This window comes from Abramis brama (genome assembly GCF_963993115.1).
Source record: "Abramis brama genome assembly, chromosome: 17".
NCBI classification, from domain to species: Eukaryota; Metazoa; Chordata; class Actinopteri; order Cypriniformes; family Leuciscidae; genus Abramis; species Abramis brama.
The window spans coordinates 2,800,426-2,816,418 of NC_139979.1; the positions used below are offsets into that span (position 1 = coordinate 2,800,426).

The 15,993-nt window shown below is 39.9% G+C and overlaps 2 protein-coding genes across 3 annotated transcripts in view; both read left to right on the plus strand.

The window, feature by feature from the left end:
* Nucleotides 1-15,993, plus strand: part of iglon5 (IgLON family member 5) — a 236,897-nt gene that overhangs the window by 194,862 nt on the left and 26,042 nt on the right. Inside the window, exon 8 of one of the 2 annotated variants that reach the window (XM_084088960.1) lies at nt 3,010-3,264. The exons of the other annotated variant lie outside the window; for it this stretch is intronic. Coding sequence (XP_083945086.1) covers nt 3,010-3,041 — 32 coding nt within the window. The 3' untranslated portion in view covers nt 3,042-3,264. Of the gene's footprint in view, nt 1-3,009; nt 3,265-15,993 lie in introns of those variants that run through there. 2 annotated transcript variants of the gene reach the window in all.
* On the plus strand, nt 10,828-15,949 carry LOC311066653 (uncharacterized protein). The gene is made up of 2 exons (XM_084087936.1): nt 10,828-12,367; nt 15,161-15,949. The coding sequence occupies exons 1-2, from the start codon at nt 11,243-11,245 to the stop codon at nt 15,653-15,655; spliced, it is 1,620 nt and encodes a 539-aa protein (XP_083944062.1). The 5' UTR covers nt 10,828-11,242; the 3' UTR covers nt 15,656-15,949.

A 15,993-nucleotide genomic window follows, 5' to 3' on the forward strand; every position in this document is an offset into this window, starting at 1 on the left:
AAGTATATTACAAACTTTTAATTTAGACCTCAAAGAATCATATTAGCTTGTACAAAAATGACATTATATGACCCCTTTAACCTCCAATAATTCTGTTGTGTTTCTATAAATGCTGTATAAGGTCTGTATTATTTCAGCAAGTGATTCTTCAAAAGAGAATTATTTTCACTGTCCATGCCGTTTTCCCCCTTCTTTCTTCTGTTTTTATCTTTTCCTCAAAGTAAAGGTTTGAAGGGTTATTTGCATTTTTCACATCAGCACATCAGTCGTTTCCTGATACCATCTTTATTTCTATTGCAAGCAGACATTTAGGAATAATATTGCATGAGCATAAAATTGTCCAATTATGTTCAAAAGCCTATTTTCATAACATTCAATTCAAATATATTTGTTCAAATACGTTTTATCGACTTTATTTAAATGCATGAGTTATTCAGATTTGGGTCAACAAGGTCAAAAAGTCAACAGAAATAAATGTGCCACTTTTAGAATTTAAGGTTTATTAGTCCAGTTTAAATAGTTTAAAAGTTAACTTTATATATTGCAATTAACAGCTTGAGTCAAATAAAATAACTTTTTTTTGTGCATTGGTTAATGTCAATGCCTGCACTATAATGACATGGATAAGTTTTCACTGGCGATAAACTTTCAGCTATTTGGTTGAACAGTTACACAATTCATCTTGTTTTTAATGACTGTAATTTCATGAAAAGTCATCCTTCTTGGAACAAGCCTTCAGCCTTAGACGTATTTACGTCCACACATCATTTGTTGAGAAGAAAGCTGGCAGACACTGGCATTTTCTAGTTTGCAGGGAATGGCTCATTACAGAAACAGACTTGCATCGGTGACATTTTACGTCCTGTCTGTGTTCTTCTGAGGTACGACTTCAATGCCGAACACCTGGACATGGAAACAGTGAAGCATTAGATATATTCTGTCTGACCCATTAAGAAATTCCTGCTACATCTTGATTAAAGGGGTGGTTTATTTATGATTTCACTTTTCTAACTTTAGTTAGTGTGTAATGTTGCTGTTTGAGCATAAACAACATCTGCAAAGTTACGATGCTCAAAGTTCAAAGCAAAGGGAGATATTTTCTTTTAAAGAAATCGCTTTTTAAGGACTACAACAAACGGCTGGTAGAGACTACACCACATTCCTCCCGGGTTAGTGACATCACCAACCCTAAAATTTACATAAACCCCGCCCCCTGAACACGATTTATAGATTATCATGACAGAATATACTAATCAATGACTATAAGATAGTTAACTCCACATCAGCTTCATAAATTCACCAACTAACCATTCAGAAATGTCCTGTTGCTTCTACATGTTGTCACTTCTTCTTGAGTCTCTCCATCATTGTCTGACTCTGGTTTGAACATAAAAGGCTAAAAGTTTTTGAAATTTTCAGTGCATGTGTGTGTGAGGTAAAAGGACACAAGCTGTTGTAGCTCCGCCCCCTGTGCCGGGAGCAGCAGCTCATTTGCATTTAAAAAGACACGCACAAAACGGTGCGTTTTTGCTCACCCTCAAAAAGTGACAATTTTAACATGCTATATAAAAATATCTGTGGGGTATTTTGAGCTAAAACTTCACACACACACTCTGGGGACATCAAAGACTAATTTACATCTTGTGAAAAGGGCATTATACCACCCCTTTAAACGAGATGCTGAGAAAAATCATTCTTATTTTAATATTAAGATTTTGGGTGTCTATAAATATGTTTCCCAAACTGAGATATGCGAGTTGATGAAATACAAATATTTAATTAAATAATATAATCATTTTAATAGTTATATTTAATTTAATAATAATACAAATACATATAAATTAATAAATATAACTCTTAATCCATTTAACAATTAATGTAACATTTATATTCAATTTAATAATTATATTATGTATTATAATTAATTAATCAACAATAATAATAAATCATTAAAAAATACATTAAATTAATAATACATATAGAAATTAATTAAATTCATATTTATATTTAATTTAATAAATATATAAATTGTATTATGTACAGATTTAATTATTTAATCAACAATATTAAATAATAAGAATTAATAATTTTAATCATAAATAATTAAAAACTTAAAAGTTTAACAATTAACAATTAACTTAAAAGTTTAACAATTAATTTAATATCTATATTTAATTTTATAATTATAATTAATTATTATAATTAAATTAATTATAATTAAAAAACAAATATAATTAATTAATCAACAATAATCATTAATAAATAATTAATTAAAATAATAAATCGTTTAAAAATAAAACTCAAAATAAAGCACTTTATTTTGATTGTTAATAATCCATATAACAATTGATTTAATATTTATAGTAATTTTAATATAATTACTTTATTAATCAATAATAATAAAAATAATATTTAAAAAAAACTATGCATTTAAAAAAATACATTTTTATTGGTAATAATACATACGTACATATTAATTAATAATAATTAATTTATAAAATTAAAACAATCCAAATAAAACACAATAAAAAAAAAATTATTTGTTTACCTGCATGTCACATTAAGCAACATCAGAGAACTGTAAGTGTGTGAATGTGTTACTAAATTATTGAAATATTGATAATCTCAGGTTTAATTCAAGTAAATATTTTAGGTCAGAGGGGTCCGATCTAACAGTTTGGATGTTTAAGTCATTTCAACTTAAATTACATTTTAAACTGACTTAAAAAAAAAGGTTGAATCTTGTATAACTTGAAAATTGCTCAACTTATTTTGATAAGTTCAAGCAATGTAAAAACATATGTTGTCTTAACTTATTGATCATATTTTTTTTTTCAGTGTACATGTCTGATGTATACACACTGTTTTTCCCAGCAGCCAAAATGAACTATATATCGACGGTGTATACCGTAATATGGTGTGCACAAACAGAAAGGCTGAACCTCAAAGCGACCACGATCAAAAATAAAACCCACTAAATGGCCCACTTTTAGTTCTCTATTTTGACAGAAACTGATGAGACCCGGAACAATCCAGACTGACCCAAGAGAGGAAGTGAAACGACACAGAAACTCGGGCCTGAATGGACGTGGATCTCATTGCACATTCAGCAGGTTGAGCAAAACCACGAGCGTTTCCGTCAGACTGATTTACCGTCAGGTCAGTGACAGTGATGATGCGGCTGTGATGCGGGTGATGATGCAGCTGCAGGTGTGACTTCTGACCTGGTTATACACACACATATATTATATAAAAAGACTTTTATGTTAGATGCAATTAATCGTGATTAATCGATTCTGATAGTACCCATTTATAAATATAATAATATTTTTTAATTGCATATGAATATATTTAATTATTATTTAATGATTTATTTTTAAAATATTTATTACATAATTAAATCAAAATAAAGAATAAATAAACAATACTTAATAATTTAAAAAGAAATAAGTTATTATATATGTGTGTGTTTAATTATTTATAAATAATAATATAATAAAAAAATTATTTATAAATAAATAAATCTAAATAAAATAGAATTATATACTGTATATATATGATATAATAATGATAATTGTAATAATAAATAATATGGTACATAAAAAGGCAAAAAAAAAAAAAAAAAAGAAAGATTTTTTTCCATTGATTATTATATTGCAAAAGCAAATGGCATGTAAACATTTCAGTTTTGTAATACCAATTTTCATTTCTTTGAATATTACAGAAGAGCTCATAGCTTCAAACAAACAGTTTCTATGTTTATTCTTTGCGAGACTGTAAGGTCTATGTAAGCGCTCAGAAGCATTTATTTGATCAAAATACAGTAAAAAAAAAGTTAAATATGATTACAATTTAAAACAGATGTTTTCTATGTGAATATATAGTAAAATGTAATTTATTCCTGCGATCAAAGCTGAATTTTCAGCATCATTATATGGGATTAATATCCTGCCATGATTCAAAACTGAAAATAAAGTTCTGAAAAGTTGAAACTAAGTGTTCGAAAACTCAAAATCTTACAAAAAACAGTTTTGCAAGATCGAAAAATAAGATTTGCAAGCTTGCAAAATGTAAAAAAATAAAAATATCTCTGCAAACATTGTTGTTTTTGAGATTTCCTTCTTCAGAACTGCAACATGTTTTTTTTACGATGTTGCGCAAACAATTTTTCAGAGTTTCAGATTTGTCAGTGTTCTCCCACTGTATTAGTTTGTTTTCCAGAGTTGAAACCTTGTAAATGGTGATCTGAAAACTGGTGTGCGAATGTGTGAACAAAAAAAGTTTTGAAACTCTGAAAACAGAGTTTTGCAGGCTTGCAAAGTGGTAAAAAAAAATAAAATCTCTGCAAACATAATTTTGTTTTTGAGTTTTCCTTCTTCAGAAGTGCAACACTCTTTTTTACGGTGTTGTGCAATCATTTTTTCAGAGTTTCGAATTTGTCACTGTTCTCCCAGTGTATAGTTTGTTTTCCAGATTTGAAACCTTGTAAATGGTGATCTGAAAACTGGTGTGCGAATAGGTGAAAAAAAGTTTTGAAACTCTGAAAACTGAGGTTCGAAAGGGCGAAACTTATTACATTACATTACATTTGCACTCCTATTGCATACTATTTTTTCAGAGCTGAGTTTACAACACCCACTTTGCGGAGATACGCCCACACAGTTGCGAGCTTGCGACTCACGTGATTTGTGGCAGCGTTGTCACGCAGCTCTGCTCTGAAACTCAGACTGAGCGAAAATGAAGCTTCGCAACTTCGCAACTTCAAAAAAAGCCTGGAGGGAGGGCCGTCTGCTCTTGGTCAATGCTTTGCTGTCTGCTGACGTACAGTCCAATCACAAGTCGTATTTACTGGAAAGGTGGGATTGACCGACTGCTCCGCCAATGACGAAAGCCAAAGTATTCATAAACTGATTGCACACTGGCACGTCAAAAGCGTGCGTTTCAGCCAACGCGCGATTTGCCAAAAGCGTTCTTAATGTGCGCTTTGTGGCCACAGAAACGTGATCTGCTATTTAAAACGATCTGCTATTTTATGATTAATAAAAATGTTTTTAACCACTATTTTTAAGACTGCTCCTCCCTGACACCCGTGGGACACTTGCCATTCTACATTTATAACAATAACATCTTAGTCTAAACCTAAAGTAATCTTGAAAAACTACATATAATTTAAAAGCTTTCAGACTCTATTATTCATATTTGAAGACTAATTATCAAAAGAAATGACAGCAGTAGTAGCCTGGCTAACGTCAGACCACACGTTATGAACGCGTAAACAGGTAAACCAAACAGGCAGTGCAAACGTGTGTGAAGTGTCCAAACAGGCGAAAAGAATGTGCTCGTTCCCTGTTCTCCTATCGCACGTCGAAGGCGTCATTGCTTGAGTCTGTCATGCTTTTGTCCCTATATGTGGTTTAGGACTCTTGTATTATCATTAAACCCAAGCAAAACAGCATGGAATTATCGATGGCAAATTTGACAGAGGAGAGGATTATAATCGGTGAGTTATTATAATCCAATAGTTATCATTTAGGTAAAAAGAAAAGAAAAGAAGAAAGAAAGAAAACAGACAGTTTTTTATTTCAGCACCTCGGACAATCCCCTAATCCCTTCGTTCGAGACACATCTCGCAAATTTTCCAGTTGTAATTTCGGTAACAATTTAAAATAAGGTTTCATATATTATTGATTTTTGTTAATGTTTACAACGTTTACTAATTATTAAAATAAAAAGTTGTATTTGTTAACATTACTTAATGCCAGATTTTAGGTTGATGTCTCAATAAATGAGCTTTAGGAAAGATTTTATTGTGCGCAGTACCAAACTTTTCCACTAGATGACATCCAGACTCCACCGATGACTCTTCGATTTCCATATACGTTTTTAGTGATCTGAACCTTATATTTCCATACTATTCCAAATATTTATGAAGTAGACATCCTATTCAGAAATAGTTTGGGCAGAAATGTTAATATTTGATTTGAATTTAATCTCTAAAACACATATAAAAATGTACGGAAAGAATCAAAGCGCGTTATAGTTTGCCTCCACATCACAAATGAAGAATCTATAGGTATTTATCTACTGCTGTAGCCTGGGTTCCCCATGCTGCCTTGTTTTTCACGCTGCTAGGCAGCCTGGACACCATGGACCAGATTTTGAGAATGAGACAAGGTCTGAGGGTAGCCAGGCTACTACTGCTGTCATTTCTTTTGATAATTAGTCTTCAAATATGAATAATAGAGTCTAAAAGCTTTTAAATTATATGTAGTTTTTCAAGATTACTTTAGGTTTAGACTAAGATATTATTGTTATAAATGTAGAATGGCAAGTGTCCCACGGGTGTCAGGGAGGGGCAGTCTTAAAAATAGTGGTTAAAAACATTTTTATTAATCATAAAATAGCAGATCGTTTTAAATAGCAGATCACACGTTTCCGTGGCCACAAAGCGCACATTAAGAACTGAAACGCACGCTTTTGACGTGCCAGTGTGCAATCAGTTTATGAATACTTTGGCTTTCGTCATTGGCGGAGCAGTCGGTCAATCCCACCTTTCCAGTAAATACGACTTGTGATTGGACTGTACGTCAGCAGACAGCAAAGCATTGACCAAGAGCAGACGGCCCTCCCTCCAGGCTTTTTTTGAAGTTGCGAAGTTGCAAAGCTTCATTTTCGCTCAGTCTGAGTTTCAGAGTTTCAGAGCAGAGCTGCGTGACAACGCTGCCACAAATCACGTGAGTCGCAAGCTCGCAACTGTGTGGGCGTATCTCCGCAAAGTGGGTGTTGTAAACTCAGCTCTGAAAAAATAGTATGCAATAGGAGTGCAAATGTAATGTAATGTAATAAGTTTCGCCCTTTCGAACCTCAGTTTTCAGAGTTTCAAAACTTTTTTTCACCTATTCGCACACCAGTTTTCAGATCACCATTTACAAGGTTTCAAATCTGGAAAACAAACTATACACTGGGAGAACAGTGACAAATTCGAAACTCTGAAAAAATGATTGCACAACACCGTAAAAAAGAGTGTTGCACTTCTGAAGAAGGAAAACTCAAAAACAAAATTATGTTTGCAGAGATTTTATTTTTTTTACCACTTTGCAAGCCTGCAAAACTCTGTTTTCAGAGTTTCAAAACTTTTTTTCACACATTCGCACACCAGTTTTCAGATCACCATTTACAAGGTTTCAACCCTGGAAAACAAACTAATACAGTGGGAGAACACTGACAAATTTGAAACTCTGAAAAATTGTTTGCGCAACATCGTAAAAAAAAAATGTTGCAGTTCTGAAGAAGGAAATCTCAAAAACAACATATGTTTGCAGAGATATTTTTATTTTTTTACATTTTGCAAGCTTGCAAATCTTATTTTTCGATCTTGCAAAACTGTTTTTTGTAAGATTTTGAGTTTTCGAACACTTAGTTTCAACCTTTCAGAACATTATTTTTAGTTTTGAATCATGGCAGGATATTAATCCCATATCATTACTCCAGTCTTCAGTGTCACATGATCCTTCAGAAATCATTCTAATATGATGATTTGATGCTTAAGAAACATTTATGATTATTATTATCAATGCTCTGCTTAATTTTTGTGATGCATAATAGAAAATTCAAAAGAACAGCAGGTATTTAATGGAAATAGAATTCTTTTGTAACATTATGATTCATGTCTCATGATAAATGTAATGCATTCTTGCGGAAAATACATTAATTTCTTTCTTTAAAAAAAAAGTTTGATTTTGATTCTACCTTCATTTCATGTGAGAATGATTTTTGTGCACTTGTCTAATAAATGCAATGTTGTAATTATGGGATTTTTCTATGAGCTTTCTGAGAGGTGTGTACATTTAAGAATCATGGCAAACTGTAAAGACAGTGAAGTTTGAATAAATATGTTCTTTGAGCATTTCCCATCATTCTCTGTGTCTGCAGGAGAACGATAAAGCATCAATCCTAATGCACATCCTTTGCTTTTCATTATCGTATAGTGTTAAAAAGCTTCCTGCTATTGTTGGGATTGGGAAGTGAAAGAAATTTGCCCAATTTTATTCCAACCAAAATCACTTGAATGCACATCACGCCATATTAACAATTTCCCAACATCTCTGGAGATCGTGTGCTCGTGTGGGAAACTGGATTTAAATATGGTAAACAGTGGAGCCGAGAGAAAGAGAACTGCTGAACGCATCATCAAATTAGCCCAGATGTTTAATTAACAGTTACATAAGAGGTGGAGGATGCTGGACTTCTGCAGTTTCCCGCTGTCTGTGGGTGTGTGTTTATCTTTGACTTCTCCAGAAGACTCCTCTACGGGTTCCTCTAATAAACACTGAATCGAGTCTGCTGAATGTCATCCTGCTGACAACACTCCTCCGGACATCTCGTGTCTTCCTGAGTCTGTCAGTGACGGGATGGCAAATCCCAGATCCCACATCCACACAGAAAGAGTTTGACCCTCATAACACAACTGCATATCGCCGTCACTGTCGTTGGACTCACTGATGTCTCGTGCACTATAGTGTCAGTGTGAGCGAAATCATTACCTCACCTTTATATATTATACACACACATATATTATATAAACAGACTTTTATGTTCGATGGGATTAATCGTGATTAATCGATTTTGATATCACTCATTTATAAATATAATAATAATTTTAATTGCATATGCATATATTTAATTATTATTTAATGATTTATTTTTTAAATATTTATTACATAATTAAATCAATGTAAAGAATAATTCAACAATAATTTTATATTTATAGCTAATTTAATAGTTTTGTATATATATATAAAAATGCAAAAAAATTATTCATAGGCTATAAAAAAAAAAAATGGCAATAATAATTTAAAAAATAAATGAGTTATTATATATGTGTGTTTAATTATTTATAAATAATAATACATTATTTATAAATAAATCAAAATAAAATAATTAGAATTTATATATATATATATATATATATATATATATAATAATGAAAATTGTAATAATAAATAATTATATATATATACACACACACACACACACACACACATATATATGTGTGTGTGTGTGTGTGTCTGTGTAATTATTTATAAATAATAATATAAATACATAAAATGTTATACAGTGAGGAAAATAAGTATTTGAACACCCTGCTATTTTGCAAGTTCTCCCACTTAGAAATCATGGAGGGGTCTGAAATTGTCATCGTAGGTGCATGTCCACTGTGAGAGACATAATCTAAAATAAAAAATCCAGAAATCACAATATATGATTTTTTAACTATTTATTTGTATGATACAGCTGCAAATAAGTATTTGAACACCTGAGAAATTCAATGTTAATATTTGGTACAGTAGCCTTTGTTTGCAATTACAGAGGTCAAACGTTTCCTGTAGTTTTTCACCAGGTTTGCACACACTGCAGGAGGGATTTTGGCCCACTCCTCCACACAGATCTTCTCTAGATCAGTCAGGTTTCTGGGCTGTCGCTGAGAAACACGGAGTTTGAGCTCCCTCCAAAGATTCTCTATTGGGTTTAGGTCTGGAGACTGGCTAGGCCACGCCAGAACCTTGATATGCTTCTTACAGAGCCACTCCTTGGTTATCCTGGCTGTGTGCTTCGGGTCATTGTCATGTTGGAAGACCCAGCCTCGACCCATCTTCAATGCTCTAACTGAGGGAAGGAGGTTGTTCCCCAAAATCTCGCAATACATGGCCCCGGTCATCCTCTCCTTAATACAGTGCAGTCGCCCTGTCCCATGTGCAGAAAAACACCCCCAAAGCATGATGCTACCACCCCCATGCTTCACAGTAGGGATGGTGTTCTTGGGATGGTACTCATCATTCTTCTTCCTCCAAACACGTTTAGTGGAATTATGACCAAAAAGTTCTGTTTTGGTCTCATCTGACCACATGACTTTCTCCCATGACTCCTCTGGATCATCCAAATGGTCATTGGCAAACTTAAGACGGGCCTTGACATGTGCTGGTTTAAGCAGGGGAACCTTCCATGCCATGCATGATTTCAAACCATGACGTCTTAGTGTATTACCAACAGTAACCTTGGAAACGGTGGTCCCAGGTCTTTTCAGGTCATTGACCAGCTCCTCCCGTGTAGTTCTGGGCTGATTTCTCACCTTTCTTAGGATAATTGAGACCCCACGAGGTGAGATCTTGCATGGAGCCCCAGTCCGAGGGAGATTGACAGTCATGTTTAGCTTCTTCCATTTTCTAATGATTGCTCCAACAGTGGACCTTTTTTCACCAAGCTGCTTGGCAATTTCCCCGTAGCCCTTTCCAGCCTTGTGGAGGTGTACAATTTTGTCTCTAGTGTCTTTGGACAGCTCTTTGGTCTTGATCATGTTAGTAGTTGGATTCTTACTGATTGTATGGGGTGGACAGGTGTCTTTATGCAGCTAACGACCTCAAACAGGTGCATCTAATTTAGGATAATAAATGGAGTGGAGGTGGACATTTTAAAGGCAGACTAACAGGTCTTTGAGGGTCAGAATTCTAGCTGATAGACAGGTGTTCAAATACTTATTTGCAGCTGTATCATACAAATAAATAGTTAAAAAATCATATATTGTGATTTCTGGATTTTTTTTTTTTAGATTATGTCTCTCACAGTGGACATGCACCTACGATGACAATTTCAGACCCCTCCATGATTTCCAAGTGGGAGAACTTGCAAAATAGCAGGGTGTTCAAATACTTATTTTCCTCACTGTAATTATATGCACATAATAATTAAAAATGTATAAATATAATAATTGTAATTATATATTGTTTTAATTATTATTTAATTATTATAATTATTTTGTGGCGAGGGGGGCGTGGTTCTGCGGAGTCTGTAGCGGGAGAGAGAGGAAGGAAGCGAGCGGTGAGTAAGTGGGTCAAGTGCAGATGATGAACACCTGTGTCTGATTTCAGTAATTGGCGTGGAGAGACCGGATATAAGCACGACCGGGAGAGAGTGTGGGAGAGAGAGAGGGACTGGGACCTCGTGTGCTGCCGTGGACTGAGAGAAGCCGTTGTTTATGTGCTGATTTATGGACTGAGTTTTGTGCTGTGTTTATTACACGGTGAACGCGCTACGAGCGCACCTTTCTGTTTGTGTTTTCAACTTGAGTAAATAAACGAGTGTCCCAGTCATCGCCGACCCCTTGTCTTCTTCCTTCCCTCATCACGAGAACTGAACTTCATCACACTGGTGCCGAAACCCGGGAGGGAAGGAGAACGCCGCCGCCATGCAGACCCCGCCAGCAACGCCATTTGCGGATATCATCCAGTCGCTCGCCGGTCTTCACCAGGAACAACACCAACACCTGCTGGCGATCAAGGAGGAGCAAGACAAGCGATTTGAAGCGCTCCTCCGGTCCCAGCATGAAGACCGCGAGCTGTTCCGGAGCTGGGTGGACCGGGAGGTTCGGGCCATCCCCCCAGCAAGAGACGCATCATCGCAACTGCCTCTCAACAAAATGGGTGCACAAGATGACCCAGAGGCTTTTCTGGACCTGTTCGAGAGGTCAGCGGAGGATCGGGGATGGCCCAAAGTGGACTGGCCAATGCGGCTGATCCCGTTGCTGTCTGGAGAAGCACAATTAGCCGCACACCAACTGCCAGTCCAGAACCTCCTGGTCTACCAAGACCTCAAGCGTGCCATCCTGCAGCGGGTCGGTCGGACTCCAGAACAACATCGACAAAGGTTCAGATCGCTGACCCTGGAAGAGTCCGGCCGGCCCTGTGTCATGGCACAACAGCTCCGGGACTCCTGCCGCAAATGGCTGATGGCCGACCAAAGCGACGTCGAGGGTCTCATCGATCGTGTGGTACTGGAGCAGTTCATAGCGAGGCTACCGAGGAGAACTGCTCAGTGGGTCCAGTGCCACCGCCCGACGTCGCTGAACCAGGCCATCCAGCTGGCGGAGGACCAGATGGTGGCGTGCCCAGGGGTCGGCGAGCCCCTCCCATCTGCTTCTCTCTCTCTCTCTCTCTCTCCCCCCTCTCCTTCTCTCTCCTCTAGGCCGGTGCCACTTCCCCGGACGCGTGGAGGGTTCCAGCCGAAACCAGCGCCAAGGTGGAGAACGGGCTTCCCGACGGAACCTACGGTGTCACCCAGGGCACCTCCCAGGGGAGGGAGCTCGACCCCTGGGCCATTCTCCACCCAAAGTGCTCCACCGCTCTCTCCACGCCAATCACTTGATCCGCTTCCTGCCGCCAGGGTGGCGGTAAAGTCTGGGCCGGCCTGTTGGCGTTGCGGGGATCCGGGGCATTTCATCGACCGGTGTCCAGTGATGGAGGTGGGGACACTGATCCGGGTCCCCGACGCGCCACAGGCTGCCCTCGATCAGGCTGGCTTGTACCAAATACCAGTGAGTATCAAGGGGGGTATCTATCAGGCTTTGGTGGATTCAGGATGTAACCAATCCTCCATACATCAAAGCCTGATTCAACCTAGGGCATTGGATAATAGCCGCGTGGTTAAGGTGCGGTGTGTGCACGGGGAAGTGGTGAGTTATCCTATTTTGCCTGTGGAAATTCAATTTAGGGGAGAAAAGCATAGTGTGGAGGTGGCAGTTAATCCGCACCTCAGGCATCCGATAATTTTGGGGACCAATTGGCCCGCGTTCAATCAATTATTGGGGTATTTATGTGCGGATGCCTCTTGGGGGAAAAAAGAGGAGAGTGGAATAGCGGTTGCCCAGTTGGGGGAGGCTGATCCAGAACCTCTGGGGTCTGTTTCGGGGGAACAGAGTGCTCCAGAGCAAACAATCCTCACAGAGCATGATGACTTTCCCCTGGAACAGTCCCAGGATGAAACGCTGAAAAATGCATTTGATCAGGTTTGCTCTATCGACGGTCAGCGCCTTCACCCTGAACAACCGCTCTCCTATCCATATTTTGCTATTTTGAAAGATAAGTTGTATCGGGTGACCCAAGACGCCCAAACAAAACAAGATACAACTCAATTATTGATTCCTAAAAGCCGTCGGGAAATGCTTTTCCAGGCGGCTCATTGTAATCCAATGGCCGGGCATTTAGGACAAACGGCTACACTTAACCGTCTCATGGCCCGATTTTTCTGGCCGGGCATTCACGAGAACGTGCGCAGGTGGTGCGCGTCTTGTCGTGAATGTCAGTTGGTGAATCCACCGGCCAATCCAAAAGCACCATTGTGCCCACTACCATTAATGCAGGTCCCCTTCGAACGAATGGGTATGGACCTCATCGGGCCATTAGAACGGTCAGCGCGGGGACACCGCTTTGCTTTAGTCCTGGTGGATTATGCAACACGGTATCCTGAAGCAGTGCCGCTCCGCAGTATTTCCGCGAAAAGCGTGGCGGGCGCACTGTTTCAACTAATCTCCCGGGTGGGAATTCCGAAAGAAATTCTCACCGATCAAGGCACGGCGTTTATGTCACGTACTATTCGCGAACTTTACGAATTATTGGGCATTAAATCGATCCGAACCAGTGTCTATCACCCACAAACGGACGGGCTGGTGGAACGGTTTAACCGCACGTTAAAAACCATGATTCGGAAGTTCGTACACGAAGACGCCAAAAATTGGGATAAGTGGCTAGAACCCCTCTTGTTCGCTGTACGGGAGGTCCCGCAAGCCTCCACGGGGTTTTCCCCCTTCGAGCTTCTCTACGGACGTCAGCCCCGTGGGGTGTTGGATGTCCTTAGAGAGACTTGGGAGGACGGACCTTCTAATAGTAAAAACGAAATTCAGTATGTCCTGGATCTGAGAACAAAACTCCACACGTTGGGGCGGCTATCTATGGAGAATTTGTTACAGGCACAGGATAAACAGAGTCGGCTGTACAACAGGGGGGCTAGACTGCGTCAATTTGCACCGGGAGATAAAGTGCTTGTATTACTCCCTACGTCAAGTTCAAAATTACTAGCGAAGTGGCAAGGACCCTTTGAGGTCACACGGCGAGTTGGGGATCTCAACTATGAGGTAGCTCGAACAGATAGGGGCGGAGCACATCAAATTTATCACCTCAACCTACTAAAAAAATGGTCCGAGGCAGAATCAGTGATGCTGGCGATGGTAGTGAGCGGAGAGGAGGATCTCGGTCCAGAAGTGAGTTCAAAGTCACAATCTCTCGCTCTGGCCCCTGGGGGAGACCACCTCTCACCCTCCCAGCTCACTGATGTAAAAACAATACAAGCAGAGTTTGCTGATGTGTTCTCGCCCCTGCCTGGTCGAACGAATCTCATTCAGCACCATGTTGAGACCGAGCCGGGCGTGGTAATTCGCAGTCGGCCGTATCGCTTGCCTGAACATAAGAAAAAAGTGGTTCAGAGCGAATTAGAAGCAATGCTAGAGATGGGAGTAATAGAAGAATCCAACAGTGACTGGGCGAGCCCGATAGTTTTAGTTCCTAAAACGGACGGCTCAGTACGGTTCTGTGTGGATTACAGGAAGGTGAATGCTGTGTCGAAATTCGACGCATATCCAATGCCCCGAGTTGACGAATTGCTTGATCGGCTAGGTACTGCTCGTTTTTATTCGACACTGGACTTAACCAAGGGTTATTGGCAGATCCCCTTGTCTCCCATGACCAAAGAAAAAACAGCTTTCACAACGCCGTTCGGATTACACCAATTTGTTACGCTTCCGTTCGGGTTGTTCGGGGCTCCAGCGACTTTTCAGCGTCTGATGGACAGAATTCTCCGGCCGCACGCTGCATATGCCGCTGCTTATCTGGATGATATCATCATCTATAGTGGTGATTGGCAGCGACATATGCAGCATTTGCGAGCTGTACTGAAGACGCTGAGAAGGGCTGGGCTCACGGCCAATCCGAAGAAGTGTGCAGTTGGGCGTGTGGAAGTCAGATATCTGGGTTTCCACTTGGGTCATGGACAGGTGCGTCCCCAAATTGATAAGACTGCAGCGGTTGCGACTTGTCCAAGACCCAAGACCAAAAAGGAGGTTAGGCAGTTCCTGGGGCTGGCGGGATATTATAGAAGGTTTGTTTCTAATTATTCGGACCTCGCCAGCCCGCTGACTGATCTAACTAAAAAGGAAGCACCAGATACGGTTCAGTGGACGGAGCAGTGTCAGCAGGCTTTTACCCAGATAAAGGCTGCTCTGTGTGGCGGACCGCTCTTACATGCTCCTAACTTTTCTCTCCCTTTTATGTTACAGACAGATGCGTCGGACAGGGGGTTGGGCGCCGTCCTGTCCCAGGAGGTGGAGGGTGAAGAGCGGCCGGTGCTGTACATCAGTCGGAAGCTCTCGAAGAGAGAGACGATGTACAGCACCATAGAAAAGGAGTGTTTGGCCATCAGGTGGGCCGTTCTCACCCTCCGGTATTATCTCCTGGGGCGGGAGTTCACCCTCTGTTCGGACCACGCTCCCCTGCAATGGCTCCACCGCATGAAAGATACCAACGCGCGGATCACCCGGTGGTATCTGGCGTTACAACCCTTTAAGTTTCAGGTGGTCCACAGGCCGGGTGCACAGATGGCTGTGGCCGACTTCCTCTCCAGGAGGAGGGGGGGGGAGGCTGCAGGCCGGATGGCTCCCCGGCCTGAGTCGGGCGGTGGGGGTATGTGGCGAGGGGGGCGTGGTTCTGCGGAGTCTGTAGCGGGAGAGAGAGGAAGGAAGCGAGCGGTGAGTAAGTGGGTCAAGTGCAGATGATGAACACCTGTGTCTGATTTCAGTAATTGGCGTGGAGAGACCGGATATAAGCACGACCGGGAGAGAGTGTGGGAGAGAGAGAGGGACTGGGACCTCGTGTGCTGCCGTGGACTGAGAGAAGCCGTTGTTTATGTGCTGATTTATGGACTGAGTTTTGTGCTGTGTTTATTACACGGTGAACGCGCTACGAGCGCACCTTTCTGTTTGTGTTTTCAACTTGAGTAAATAAACGAGTGTCCCAGTCATCGCCGACCCCTTGTCTTCTTCCTTCCCTCATCACGAGAACTGAACTTCATCACATATTTATATGTATATTTCATGTAATAAGCATTTACGTA

Bases quoted from the DNA above. Each gene is read 5' to 3' on its own strand.
- LOC311066653 (XM_084087936.1), top strand. From the start codon at position 11,243: ATGCAGACCCCGCCAGCAACGCCATTTGCGGATATCATCCAGTCGCTC. The intron at 12,368-15,160 runs GTGAGTATCAAG...TTTATGTTACAG, and splicing joins CTGGCTTGTACCAAATACCA to ACAGATGCGTCGGACAGGGG.